Source organism: Neoarius graeffei, chromosome 18 (genome assembly GCF_027579695.1).
Source record: "Neoarius graeffei isolate fNeoGra1 chromosome 18, fNeoGra1.pri, whole genome shotgun sequence".
Lineage (NCBI taxonomy): Eukaryota > Metazoa > Chordata > Actinopteri > Siluriformes > Ariidae > Neoarius > Neoarius graeffei.
The window spans coordinates 24,050,787-24,065,058 of record NC_083586.1 but is presented as its reverse complement, the minus strand read 5'-3'; the positions used below and the strand labels follow the sequence as shown (position 1 = coordinate 24,065,058).

Below are 14,272 nucleotides of genomic sequence, written 5' to 3'. Positions count from 1 at the left end.
GGCTTTCATAATAGAGAAACAAAACAAAGACAATACATTATTTTTTGTTTGCCCCTCAGATCAATCAATGAAATATAGAACCAGAGTTGTGGACATTCTCTCCTTGTGCTAAACATTTGGGGAACTCACATTCTCACTTTATACATGTTTGTATGCAGGGTATATAATGTACAGCATGTTATATATTTTCAGCCAGGTGCTATGGATATTTTGGAGTTTGGTCCTGAGAGACGGAACATCATAAACACACGAGTACAACTGGTGAGTGAGGAGAACCATTACATTGTGATCTGCACACACCTCTCCTGGAACAGGAAATGATATACACTCTGTATTAATTATTCCTGCTCAGTCTTTGCAGGATCTGTGCTGAAGTGTTCAAAAATTAGATCATCGAGGACAAAATCTGTGTTCTAAAGTTCTGTGTTCAGAGCGAAAAGCCGACAGAATCGCCCTCTGTTCACATGAGGAGAGTTTCAGTCAAATATAATAACAACCTTTTCTTTACTGTTCTCATAAATTGGGGGTTTCTTCTCTCTGAGTCTCATTTATTAAACTGGATACGAAGGAATTTATTCCTAAATAATTCGCTATTGTGTTTACACACTTCATAAAATTCCAGTTTTCATGGACTCTGGACAAATAACAAGCATGTCACGCTTAGGAGGCGCTCTTTCACTGTTTAGTTGCCAATTTATCATTTTCAGCTCTTTTTTTGCTTTTTATTGGAGTTTTGTGGGTGTGGTTAAATGTAAATATTGTGTGAACACACTTGGTAATTGACGGCTGATTGGTTTATATCACAAAGTGCATGTGAGCTGGAAGAAAATCAGAATCACTTGTAAATCTGGTAAATTTTTATTTCACAAAACTTTTCTACAAAATGGAGAAATCAGATACAATCCATTTATTAAGCTAATCCACACAACCTCTAGAACATAATCCAGCAAATAAGAAAATCTGAGTGGAATATTATAAACCAGGATTAATACACTCACCGGCCACTTTAATAAGAACTTGTTCTTGATTCTAAGATTCCTGTTCTTGGCTGCAGGAATGGAATCCAATGTGGTTTTCTGCTGTTGCATGCTGAGATGCTTTTCTGCTCACCACGGTTGTAAAGAGTGATGATATGAGTTATTATATTGAGTTACATGGAGTCAACAGGAAATCTTTTGGTGGAGAGGGTGGAGACCTCGACTGGCTATCGTAGCCTGCAGGGAATCGGCCGTCAGACATTCTGTCGCATGTCCCAGACCCGGTGAAATGTAACTGAATTGCCTTGGCCAGCCCTAAGGGTCCCATCTGCATCTCATCATTGCTGAGGAGTGTGCTCCCATCACCCAATCAAGCATCCAGCCAGAGCAGGTCATGATATATTTTACCATATTAACATGCCATTGTTGTGTGTTATGCCTGATGTAAAGACTCTCGTCTCTGCGAGCCTACCATACAGATTTAATACTTGTCATTTTTAGGGCATACCTAACAACGTGTTTTCTTTCTCTCCCCCCCCCAATCTGTCCCTCTGAGTTACATGTTGATCCTGGGATTGAGATGCTGGCCTCTTCTGCCCCTCGGACCTGCTTGATCCATCCTGGTGCCCTGTGTCTGGTCGGAGTTTTATCGCACCGCTCCTGTGAAGGACGGCCCCATGAGGACAGTTGAGGGTTATACCTGTTAAAACTGTTAATATTATAGTCAGGCTGTCTGTTGTTGCCCAAATGAGGATGGGTTCCCTTTTGAGTCTGGTTCCTCTCGAGGTTTCTTCCTCATGTCGTCTGAGGGAGTTTTTCCTTGCCACCGTCGCCACAGGCTTGCTCATTGGGGATAGATTAGGGATAAAATTAGCTCATGTTTTAAGTCGTTCAAATTCTGTAAAGCTGCTTTGTGGCAATGTTTATTGTTAAAAGCGCTATACAAATAAACTTGATTGATTTGATTATATCCTTCCTGGCAGCTCGAAACAATTTGTGGTGGGTTTCCCAAAAGCCTCTTAACACTAAGAGCATCTTAACTAGGAGAAAGATTGTTCATTATGCTGCTCACGCCACCATTCACTGATGATCTTTATGCTACAATGCTTTTGGGAAACTTGGCACTCAGTCCTGACCACCTGTCCCTGCAGATGAAAAATATCCCCACAGCATGATGCTGCCACCACCATTCCTCTGACCTTCCTCATCAACAAGGCGTTTCCACCCACAGAACTGTTGCTCACTCAGTGTTTTTTTTTTCCACACCATTCTGTGTAAACTCTAGAGACTGTTGTGTATGAAAACCTCAAGAGATCAGCAGTTTCTGAAATACTCAAATCAGTCCATCTGGCACCATCTGGCGCAGTGAAAGTCACACTTTGAGATCACAATTTTTCCCATTCTGATGTTTGAATTAAACATTAACTGAAGCTCTTGATTTGTATCTGCATGATTTTATGCATTATGCTGCAGTCAAGGGATTGGCTGATTAGAGAACTGCATCAAACAACAGGTGGTTTCGTGTTCCTAATAAAGTGGCTGAGGAGTGTATTTTTGAATTATAATAGAAACTTTAATATCAGCAAATTACTCATTTTTAACACACACCCGTTTGTTTGTATAAAAATCAAAGTGAATTTATAAATCATGTGATGTTGAAAATCACTTACGTCTGCATCTGCCTTGATAACTGAATACCAAAATATACTTCATGAGCTAAACTCACAACTAACATGGACAGATCTCTCAATCTCTCTTTCTTGTTTTCTTTCACTTGCTTACATCTTTAATCACGTAAGTATCTACTTTGTAAAGATGTGTATTTAATGTTAAATTTAAAAAAAACAACGTGAAAGTAATAGGTTTTGCATAAAATATAGTTTCTTTGATAAATATTAGAATCATGTATTAGAAACTTTATTGCAGAGTTATTTTAGTAAAAAACATGGTAACATTTTCTTTTGTTAAATTTCAGAACAGAACAGTGAATTCTACAAGAGAGAGGTAAATGTAGTTTAATTTCTATTATCTGATTTTAATTTACAGTACGATGTCAGCAGTCACCTCCCAATCATGATGCAGTTGCTGTTATGTTGTACTGCAGTGTTAACTAAACAGAGTGTTACATTGGAGGAATATTATTTTGTGTGTGTGTGTGATGGCCTCAGATTGAGCAAATCAGGAAAAACTTGGGAAGCAGGAACCGGATTAAATCCTCTGTTTGTCTGGAAAGGTACTTCAGTTTTATGTATGTGTGTGTGTGCATGCATGTTTTTTATATACTACTGAGGATCAAATGTGCCCACAAGGATAGTAAAATCTGACATTTTGGATGCTCCCCACAAGGAACTTGTTCTGTTTTTTTTAACAAAAATAAAAGAGAAAAAGTTTTCTTTTCATTCCTGAAGTTAAGGTGAGGGTCAGGTTCAGGCACAGACACCGTATTAATTACAGTGTCTTGCAAAAGTATTCATCCCCCTTGGTGTTTGTCCTGTTTTATCACATTACAAGCTGAAATTAAAATGGATTTTTTGGGGGTTAGCACCATTTGATTTACACAATATGCCTATAACTCTAAAGGTGCAAATTGTTTTTTTTTAAATGTAAAACAATAATTAAGATAAAAAACAGAAATCTGGAGTGTGCATAGGTATTCACCCCCCCAAGTTAGATGGGTTGCGTTGGTGTACAGCAATCTTCAAGTTATGCCACAGATTCTCAGTTGGATTGAGGTCTGGGCTTTGATTAGGCCATTCCAAGACATTTAAATGTTTCCCTTTAAACCACTCCAGTGTAGCTTTAGCAGTATGTTTAGGGTCATTGTCCTGCTGGAAAATGAACCTTTGTCCCAGCCTCAAACTTCTGGCCCACTCAGTTTTCCTCCAGAATTGCCCTGTATTTAGTGCAATCCATCTTTCCTTCAATCCTGACCAGCTTTCCTGTCCCTGCAGATGAAAAATATCCCCACAGCATGATGCTGCCACCACCATGCTTCACTGTAGGAATGGTGTTCTCAGGGTGTTGAGTTTGCGCCACACATGGCATTTCCCATGATGGCCAAAAAGTTCAATTTTAGTTTCATTTGACCAGAGAGTCTTCTTCCATGTGTTTGGGGAGTCTGCCACATGCTGTTGGGCAAACTCCAAACGTGTTTTCTAAGCAATTACTTTTTTCTGGCCACTATTTCCATAAAGCCCCACTCTGTGGAGTATACGGCTTAAAGGGCATATCACGGGTAAATTCAGGAGCAAGATCAATGTAATTCTCCTATTTTATATTAAACTTTGGTCAAGTATCTGTAACATTCTGCATTCTCTGCAATTTTTTTTACCTTGTGCAATACCAGAAAAATTCAGTTGAAATCAAGCCATTTGAGGCAAATTGGTCCACCTCTGAAAAAACTTGGCATTTGGATTTCCCAGGAAACATTGATTTTCGTGACGTCATCTGCGGGACGCCTCCTTCTGAATCCTACGTCAGCGCTGGTTTGTTTATGAGAAAACGACCTGGTGGTTTTCTGCAAATTTCTTCAACGTTATCGCGTAATTATTAAAATGGTTAACAGATGTATCGTAGGAGGTTGTAGCAACACCAATCTTGATGGGATTAGTACTCATCGTTTCCCAAAAGCCCGGACAATGAGAGAGAAATGGGAGCATTTGGTCTACACAGACTGTGCATTTAAACCGTGCAAAGCTTGCGCATCCTGCTCGCGCTTCCGCAGATAACGTCACGATTCTGGCTCCAGACTCCCTTGGGATTTTTCCAGATGCGTTTTGTTATTTTATTTTTTTCTGCTGTAGACAGATGGCCTTGTGCAAAATTACCCTTCTGGATGAGTGTGTAAAGGGACATACTTTCAGATAAAAAAAAACAAAATTGGTTCAGAATATGCCCTTTAAAATGGTCCTATGGACAGATACTCCCATCTCTGCTGTGGATCTTTGCAGCTTCTTCAGTGTTATCTTTGGTGTCTTTGTTGCATCTCTGATTAATGCCCTCCTTGCCTGGTCTGTGAATTTTGGTGGGCGGCCTTCTCTTGTCAGGTTTGTAGTGGTGCCATATTCTTTTCATTTTGCTATAATGGATTTAATGGTGCTCCCTGGGATATTCAAAGTTTGGGATATTTTTTATAACCCAACCCTGAGCTATACTTCTTCACGACTTTGTCTCTGACCTGTTTGGAGGCTCCTTGGTGTTCATGTTGCTTGCTTAGTCATGTTGCAGAGTCAGGGTCCTTCCAGAACAGGTTGATTTATACAGACATCATGTGATAGATCATGTGACACTTTGATTGCACACAGGTGGATCTTAATTAAATAATTATGTGACTTATGAAGTGAATTGGTTGGACCAGCTCTTATTTAGGAGTTGCATATGAGAGGAATTGAATACCTATGCCCACTCCAGATTTCTGTTTTTTTTTCATCTTAATTATTGTTTGTGTCACAATTAAAAAAAAAAAACAATCTGCACCTTTAAAGTGGTAGGCATGTTGTGTCAATCAAATGGTGCTAACCCTCCAAAAATCCATTTTAATTCCAGCTTGTAATGCGACAAAACAGGACAAACACCAAGGGGGATGGATACTTTTGCAAAACACTGTACCTGCATTAATAATTATGTCAACAGAAGGTCCTCAGAAGGATAGTGATGTGTGTGTGTGTGTGTGTCTGTCCTTACTGTTTTATACCTTCTGCTTGCCGTCTTCTTTCATTCCAGCTGTGACTAATGGATCTTCTATGTAGGATACAACAGAGCATAATGTGTGTGTGTGTGTGTGTGTGTGTGTGTGTGTGTGTGTACAGTTTTGTTAAGTACAGTGCCCAGTACCTGGACCATGACCCCATAATGCAAGGTTGCCTTCCCAGCAACCCCTGGATCACAGATGACACCATGTTGTGGAATATCAACTCCGACATGTGAGTCTATAAACACACACACACACACACACACACTAGCAAGTGGATTAGTGAAACTTTAAGCTGATGTAAAGTGAGACTCAGGCGAAAAAAAAGCTCTGAACCGAAGAACTGTAATGAGTTCTTATTCAATAAACACTGCCCCTTGCTAGTGTGAAGCATCTATCTGTTTTATAGCATAAGTGAGAATTTCTCGTTTATAGTTTATAATAAGGGGCGGCACGGTGGTGTAGTGGTTAGCGCTGTCGCCTCACAGCAAGAAGGTCCTGGGTTTGAGCCCCGCGGCCGGCGAGGGCCTTTCTGTGTGGAGTTTGCATGTTCTCCCCGTGTCCGCGTGGGTTTCCTCCGGGTGTTCCGGTTTCCCCCACAGTCCAAAGACATGCAGGTTAGGTTAACTGGTGAATCTAAATTGACCGTAGGTGTGAATGTGAGTGTGAATGGTTGTCTGTGTCTATGTGTCAGCCCTGTGATGACCTGGCGACTTGTCCAGGGTGTACCCCGCCTTTCGCCCGTAGTCAGCTGGGATAGGCTCCAGCTTGCCTGCGACCCTGTAGAAGGATAAAGCGGCTAGAGATAATGAGTTGAGTTGAGTTTATAATAAAGAACGTCATGTATTAACACATGATTTTATTGATCAGGGTTGCCATGCCGACTAAGCTCCGTGTGGAGCGATGGGGCTTTAGCTTCCTGGAGTTGCTGAACGACCCAATGGGCAGAAAAGAATTTCTCACTTACCTGGAGAAAGAGTTCAGTGGTACACACACACACACACACACACAAAGGAATATAAAGTACATAGGAAATATTTGAAGGTTGATGGACAACTTCATTTCACTTCATTTATTTAAATGTATTAATAAAGCTGAGCCATGAATCACTCCAACAAAAACCCTGAAACATGACAAAATTAAATATTAACTAACTGGAGAAAAACTCCCCAAAATTTGGAAAAAAATGTTTTTAAATATATTTTTGTGGATGTTTTCCCAGACATCTGGGACTTCTTTCATCATTTCACTTCTTGTTTATTCCTTCACTTTTCCCTTTCTCTCTGTCTTTTCTGTCAGCGGAGAACCTGTATTTCTGGCAGGAGTGTCAGGAAATGCGGCATGGAGAAACTTCCAAAATCCCAGAGAAAATGGATGAGATTTACAAGTAGGACATCCTCACACAACTCACAGATGTAGATGTAAAGCTAAATGTCAAGACAGAACAGAACTATAATACAGAGAAGGCAAGGTTTTTCCAGCCCATAATCATCAGACAGCAGAACTGGCATGTTCAACTTTGGCTTATATAGTCAGAATTCTTTCAGGAGTGGGGGCGAATTGGTAAGAATTCCTTCAGGAGTGAAGGACAATTGGTGAGAATTCCTTCAGGACTGGGGGGATTGGTCAGATATCCTTCAGGAGTGAGAGAAATTGGTCAGAATTCCTTCAGGAGTGAGGGGAATTGGTGAGAATTCCTTCAGGAGTGGGGGGAATTGGTGAGAATTCCTTCAGGAGTGAGGGGAATTGGTGAGAATTCTTTCATGAGTGGGGGGAATTGGTGAGAATTCCTTCAGGAGTGGGAGGAATTGGTGAGAATTCCTAAAAGAGTCGAGGGAATTGGGCAGAATTCCTTTAGGAGTGAGAGGAATTGGTGAGAATTATTTCATGAGTGGGGGGAATTGGGCAGAATTTCTTCAGGAGTGTGGGAATTGGTGAGAATTCCTTGAGGAGCGGGGGAATTGGGCAGAATTCCTTCAGGAGTTGTGGGAATTGGTGAGAATTCCTTCAGGAGTGAGAGGATTCAGTGAGAATTCCTTCAGGAGTGAGAGGAATTGGTGAGAATTCCTTCAGGACTGAGGGGAATTGGTGAGAAATCCTTCAGGAGTTGGGGGAATTGGTGAGAATTCCTTCAGGACTTGGGGGAATTGGTGAGAATTCCTTCAGGAGTGGGGGAAATTGGTGAGAATTCCTTCAGGAGTTGGGGAAATTGGTGAGAATTCCTTCAGGAGTGAGGGGAATTGGTGAGAATTCCTTCAGGAGTGGGGGGAATTGGTGAGAATTCCTTCAGGAGTGGGGGGAATTGGTGAGAATTCCTTCAGGAGTGAGGGGAATTGGGCAGAATTCCTTCAGGAGTGAGGGGAATTGGTGAGAATTGCTTCAAGAGTGAGGGGAATTGGTCAGAATTCCTTCAGGAGTAAGAGTAATTGGTGAGAATTCCTTCAGTAGTGTGGGGGAATTAACGAGAACCCCTTCATGAGTGGGAGGAATTGGTGAGAATTCCTTCATGAATGGGGGGAATTTGTGAGAATCACTTCAGGAGTGAGATGAATTGGGCAGAATTCCTTCAGGAGTTTGGGGACTTGGGCAGAATTTCTTCAGGAGTGTGGGAATTGGTGAGAATTCCTTCAGAAGTGAGGGGAATTGGTGAGAATTCCTTCAGGAGTGAGAGGAATTGGTGAAAATTCCTTCAGGAGTTGGGGAATTGGTCAGAATTCCTTCATGAATGGGAGGAATTTGTGAGAATTACTTCAGGAGTAAGATGAATTGGGCAGAATTCCTTCAGGAGTTTGGGGACTTGGGTAGAATTTCTTCAGGAGTGTGGGAATTGGGCAGAATTCCTTCAGGAGTGAGGGGAATTGGTGATAATTCCTTCAGGAGTGAGAGGAATTGGTGAGAATTCCCTCTGGAGTAAGGGAATTGGTCAGAATTGCTTCAGAAGTGAGAGGAAGTGGGCAGAATTCCTTCAGGAGTAGGGGAATTGGGCAGAATTTCTTCAGGATTTGGGTGAATTGGTCAGAATTCCTTCAGGAGTGAGAGGAATTGGTGAGAATTCCTTCAAGACTGAGGGGAAAATGGTGAGAATTCCTTCAGGACTTGGGGGAATTGGTAAGAATTCCTTCAGGAGTTGGGGGAATTGGTGAGAATTCCTTCAGGAGTTGGGGGAATTGGGCAGAATTCCTTCAGGAGTGAGGGGAATTGGTGAGAATTCCTTCAGGAGTGGGGGGAATTGGTGAGAATTCCTTCAGGATTTGGGGGAATTGGTGAGAATTCCTTCAGGATTTGGGGGAATTGGTGAGAATTCCTTCAGGAGTGGGGGGAATTGGTGAGAATTCCTTCAGGAGTAGGGGGAATTGGTGAGAATTCCTTCAGGAGTTGGGGGAATTGGTGAGAATTCCTTCAGGAGTGGGGGAAATTGGTGAGAATTCCTTCAGGAGTTGGGGGAATTGGTGAGAATTCCTTCAGGAGTTTGGGGAATTGGTCAGAATTCCTTCAAGAGGAAGGGGAATTGGTGAGAATTCCTTCAGGAGTTGGGGGAATTGGGCAGAATTCCTTCAGGAGTGAGGGGAATTGGGCAGAATTCCTTCAGGAGTGAGGGGAATTGGTGAGAATTGCTTCAAGACTGAGGGGAATTGGGCAGAATTCCTTCAGGAGTGGGGAATTGGTGAGAATTACTTCAGGAGTGAGTGGAATTGGGCAGAATTTCTTCAGAAAGGAGAGGAATTGGTAAGAATTCCTTCAGGAGTGAGGGGAATTGGTCAGAATTCCTTCAGGATTGAGAGTAATTTGTGAGAATGCCTTCAGTAGTGTGGGGGAATTAATGATAATCCCTTCATGAGTGGGAGGAATTGGTGAGAATTCCTTCAGGACTGAGGGGAATTGGTGAGAATTCCTTCAGGAGTTGGGGGAATTGGTCAGAATTCCTTCATGAGTGAGATGAATTGGGCAGAATTCCTTCAGGAGTTTGGGGACTTGGGCAGAATTTCTTCAGGAGTGTGGGAATTGGTGAGAATTCCTTCAGGAGTGGGGGAATTGGGCAGAATTCCTTCAGGAGTGGGGGAATTGGTCAGAATTCCTTCAGGAGTTACAGGATTTGGTGAGAATTCCTTCAGGAGTGGGGGGAATTGGTGAGAATTCCTTCAGGAGTGGGGGGAATTGGTGAGAATTTCTTCAGGAGTGAGGGGAATTGGTGAGAGTTCCTTGTGGAGTTGGGGGAATTGGTGAGAATTCCTTCAGGAGTTGGGGGAATTGGTGAGAATTCCTTCAGGACTTGGGGGAATTGGTGAGAATTCCTTCAGGAGTGGGGGGAATTGGTGAGAATTTCTTCAGGAGTGAGGGGAATTGGTGAGAGTTCCTTGTGGAGTTGGGGGAATTGGGCAGAATTCCTTCAGGAGTGGGGAAAATTGGTCAGAATTCCTTCAGGAGGATGGGGAATTGGTGAGAATTCCTTTAGGAGCTGGGGGAATTGGGCAGAATTCCTTCAGGAGTGAGGAGAATTGGTGAGAATTGCTTCAAGAGTGAGGGGAATTGGTGAGAATTGCTTCAAGAGTGAGGGGAATTGGGCAGAATTCATTCAGGAGTGAGGGGAATTGGTGAGAATTCCTTCAGGAGTTGGGGGAATTGGTGAGAATTCCTTCAAGAGTGGGGAAAATTGGTCAGAATTCCTTCAGGAGGAAGGGGAATTGGTGAGAATTCCTTCAGGAGTTGGGGGAATTGGTGAGAATTCCTTCAGGAGTGAGGGGAATTGGGTAGAATTCCTTCAGGGGTGGGGAAAATTGGTCAGAATTCCTTCAGGAGGATGGGGAATTGGTGAGAATTCCTTCAGGAGTTGGGGGAATTGGGCAGAATTCCTTCAGGAGTGGGGGGAATTGGTGAGAATTCTTTCAGGAGTGGGGGGAATTGGTGAGAATTTCTTCAGGAGTGAGGGGAATTGGTGAGAATTCCTTTAGGAGTTGGAGGAATTGGGCAGAATTCCTTCAGGAGTGAGGGGAATTGGTGAGAATTCCTTCAGGAGTGAGGGGAATTGGTGAAAATTCCTTTAGGAGTTGGGGGAATTGGTGAGAATTCCTTCAGGAGTGAGGGGAATTGGTGAGAATTCCTTCAGGAGTTGAGGGAATTGGGCAGATTTCCTTCAGGAGTGAGGGGAAAATTGGTCAGAATTCCTTCAGGAGGATGGGGAATTGGTGAGAATTCCTTCAGGAGTTGGGGGAATTGGGCAGAATTCCTTCAGGAGTGAGGGGAATTGGTGAGAATTGCTTCAAGAGTGAGGGGAATTGGGCAGAATTCCTTCAGGAGGACGGGGAATTGGTGAGAATTCCTTCAGGTGTTGGGGAATTGGGCAGAATTCCTTCAGGAGTGGGGAATTGGGCAGAATTCCTTCAGGAGTGAGGGGAATTGATGAGAATTGCTTCAAGAGTGAGGAGAATTGGTGAGAATTGCTTCTGGAGTGGGTGGAATTGGGCAGAATTTCTTCAGAAATGAGAGCAATTGGTGAGAATTCCCTCATGAGTGGGGGGAATTGGTAAGAATTCTTTCAGGAGTGAGGGGAATTAGTCAGAATTCCTTCAGGATTGAGAGTAATTGGTGAGAATTCCTTCAGTAGTGTGGGGGAATTAATGAGTATCCCTTCATGAGTGGGAGGAATTGGTGAGAATTCCTTCAGGACTGAGGGGAATTGGTGAGAATTCCTTCAGGAGATGAGGGAATTGGTCAGAATTCCTTCATGAATGGGGGGAATTTGTGAGAATTACTTCAGGAGTGAGATGAATTGGGCAGAATTCCTTCAGGAGTTTGGGGACTTGGGCAGAATTTCTTCAGGAGTGTGGGAATTGGGCAGAATTCCTTCAGGAGTGAGGGGACTTGGTGAGAATTCCTTCACGAGTGAGAGGACTTGGTGAGAATTCCCTCAGGAGTGAGGGAATTGGGCAGAATTCCTTCAGGAGTGGGGGAATTGGGCAGAATTCCTTCAGGAGTTGGGGGAATTGGTCAGAATTCCTTCAGGAGTGAGAGGATTTGGTGAGAATTCCTTCAGGAGTGAGAGTAATTGGTGAAAATTCCTTCAGGACTGAGGGGAATTGGTGAGAATTCCTTCAGGACTGAGAGGAATTGCTGAGAATTCCTTCATGAGTGGGGGGATTTGGTCAGAAGTCCTTCAGGATTGGGGGGTATTGGTCAGAATTCTTTCAGGAGTGGAGGGAATTGGTCAGAATTCCTTCAGGAGTGAGGGGAATTGGTGAGAATTCCTTCAGGAGTGGGGGGAATTGGTGAGAGTTCCTTCAGGAGTGGGGGTAATTGGTGAGAATTCCTTCAGGAGTGGGGGAATTGGTGAGAATTCCTTCAGGAGTCAGGGGAATTGGTCAGAAGTCCTTCACGAGTCGGAGGAATTAGTGAGAATTCTTTTGGCAGTGGGCGACTTTGGCCAAAATTCCATCTAGAGAACTCCTTTTATTTGATATTTTCAGAATCACAAAGTATTTAAAATGATTATAAAATGACTAAAATGAAACATGTGACTGAAGTTACTAAAGTAAATGAAAGATTAGATTAGATTAGATTAGATTAGATTAGATTAGATTAGATTAGATTAGATTAGATTAGATTAGATTAGATTAGATTAGATTAGATTAGATTAGATTAGATTAGATTAGATTAGATTAGATTAGATAGAACTTTATTGATCCCTTTGGACGGGTTCCCTCAGGGAAATTAAAATGATGGAAAATGTAACACAGACTCTCCACACCCTGTCCACAAAAGACTTTCTGTTGTTTTCACCACAGAGAGCTTCATGTAGCCCCACGTTAGACCTGTGTTAGCTTTGTATAAGCCTCAAGCTAGCTTTCTGTTAGCCTCCTCTTAGCACTGCAGCATTCATTGAGTCATAAATGATCACAAGAAATGAAATTTATATTGTTTGTGATGAAAACAGTATTAGTTTGTGGTGTCTACAGAAGCCGAGTGGAAGTGCAGTAATAAACAGCAGTGCAGTTTGGGTTTGCAGGGTTCAGTGTGTGTTTGTTTGTTTGTTTCTTGAGCTGAGCTGCTCTCCACAGGCAGTACCTTGCTCCCGGAGCTGCAAACTCAATCAACATTGACGGTAAGACAATGGCCATCACTCTGGACGGAATGAAGAACCCAAATCACTTCATCTTTGATGGAGCACAGATGCACATCTATGTCCTCATGAAGAAGGTAAGACCTTTACCCTACAGCTCAGTCATACACACACACGCAGAGGTACTGAGCACAGGAGAAACATCACAACACAGGAAATATTAACTGGAACAATACACATCACTGTGTACTTACTGTATATATGTGTGTGTGTGTGTGTGTGTGTGCGTGCGCAGGACTCGTACACTCGCTACCTAAAGTCTGAACAGTACAAGAGCTTGGTAACAAAAGCTGTGGTACCACAGGAAACAAAGAAGAGGTACACACACACACACCTCAAAAATTTAATATTAGTCTGAAACAAGGAATCCACTTAGACACTGTGCATGTGTGTGTGTGTGTAGTGTGTTCCCGTGTATGCGTCGTCAGCGAAATTCAAGCTATGCACCTGCTCTGGTACAAACAGGAGACGACAGTGGAAAGACCAATCCTGGAACTGCTTCACAGATTTAATCTCTCTCTCTCTCTCTCTCTCACCCACTCACACACACAGAGGCTGAATTTATTCAATATTTACCTCCATGTAGGTTCCTGAAATATAAAATACTGCTTATTTAATCATATATCTAATTACTTCTGACTCTGATCTAGCAATACTTAATAATATGCATTAAATCACATGACACTGTTATTCTGACCTTATCTCAGTTTATTTGTTTGATTTCACATTGATTCATAAACTAAACAGCATGTATTATTCATCATTTTTAATTTTTTTCATTATATTACTCTGTACTGGGCATCGTTTAATTCACATTAAATACCCGAATAAGAGTTTTATCTAATCCTTCTCTGCATGTAGAATTTCACCAAAACTGATTCTTCATAAAGGAGGCACTGAAGTGTGTGAGTCTCAGGCGGAGGGCCGTGTTTTTAGAGATAAAAGAATTCCGTATGTTGAAGTGGCCTGTGGTTAAAGGTGACCATCCACAAAATCAGGTTGTTAAAAATCCCATCAGTGGGAACATAATTTTTTTTATAGCAGTAGAGTAGCGGATCTGTGCAGAGCCTCACCCACATCATTACTGTCGAGGAAAAGAAGAAATTGCATGCAAATGACAAAGAAATAAAATTGACTCGTGACCAACAAAAATAGCAACAGGTCAATGTTAGCCAGCAGACACTCCGTCTCTGAAATAAAGCCCAAACTGTTGAGGTTTATTATTAAAGTGTAAAACTGTTACTAATCAAAGCTTCTATAGCTGTATGAACGTTTCTAAGATTCACTTCAAATGATTAACGCTGGCGTCAGGACCGTCACAGTCAGGTTCAAACCGAGATCGAGTCGAGACCAAGACTGAAAATCATCGAATCCTTTTCTCGGTCTTTACTTCAGTTAGTCAGCTTCATTTACAGACTCATCCAGTAATTTGTGTGGAATTAGTTCTTCACATGAAAAAAAGACATGTTATTTGCACAAACTCTGACACTG

General features: G+C 42.2%; 1 protein-coding gene across 1 annotated transcript in view; it reads left to right on the top strand.

Moving 5' to 3' along the window:
• Positions 1-13,522, top strand: part of rgs11 (regulator of G protein signaling 11) — a 36,625-nt gene extending 23,103 nt beyond the window's left edge. The window contains exons 9-17 of the mRNA XM_060898581.1: positions 193-261; positions 2,958-2,981; positions 3,146-3,210; positions 5,786-5,899; positions 6,538-6,653; positions 6,967-7,054; positions 12,720-12,858; positions 13,017-13,099; positions 13,185-13,522. Of these exons, the coding sequence (XP_060754564.1) occupies positions 193-261; positions 2,958-2,981; positions 3,146-3,210; positions 5,786-5,899; positions 6,538-6,653; positions 6,967-7,054; positions 12,720-12,858; positions 13,017-13,099; positions 13,185-13,293 (807 nt within the window). The 3' untranslated portion in view covers positions 13,294-13,522. The remainder of the gene's footprint in view (positions 1-192; positions 262-2,957; positions 2,982-3,145; positions 3,211-5,785; positions 5,900-6,537; positions 6,654-6,966; positions 7,055-12,719; positions 12,859-13,016; positions 13,100-13,184) is intronic.
• The last annotated feature ends 750 nt before the right edge of the window (positions 13,523-14,272 follow it).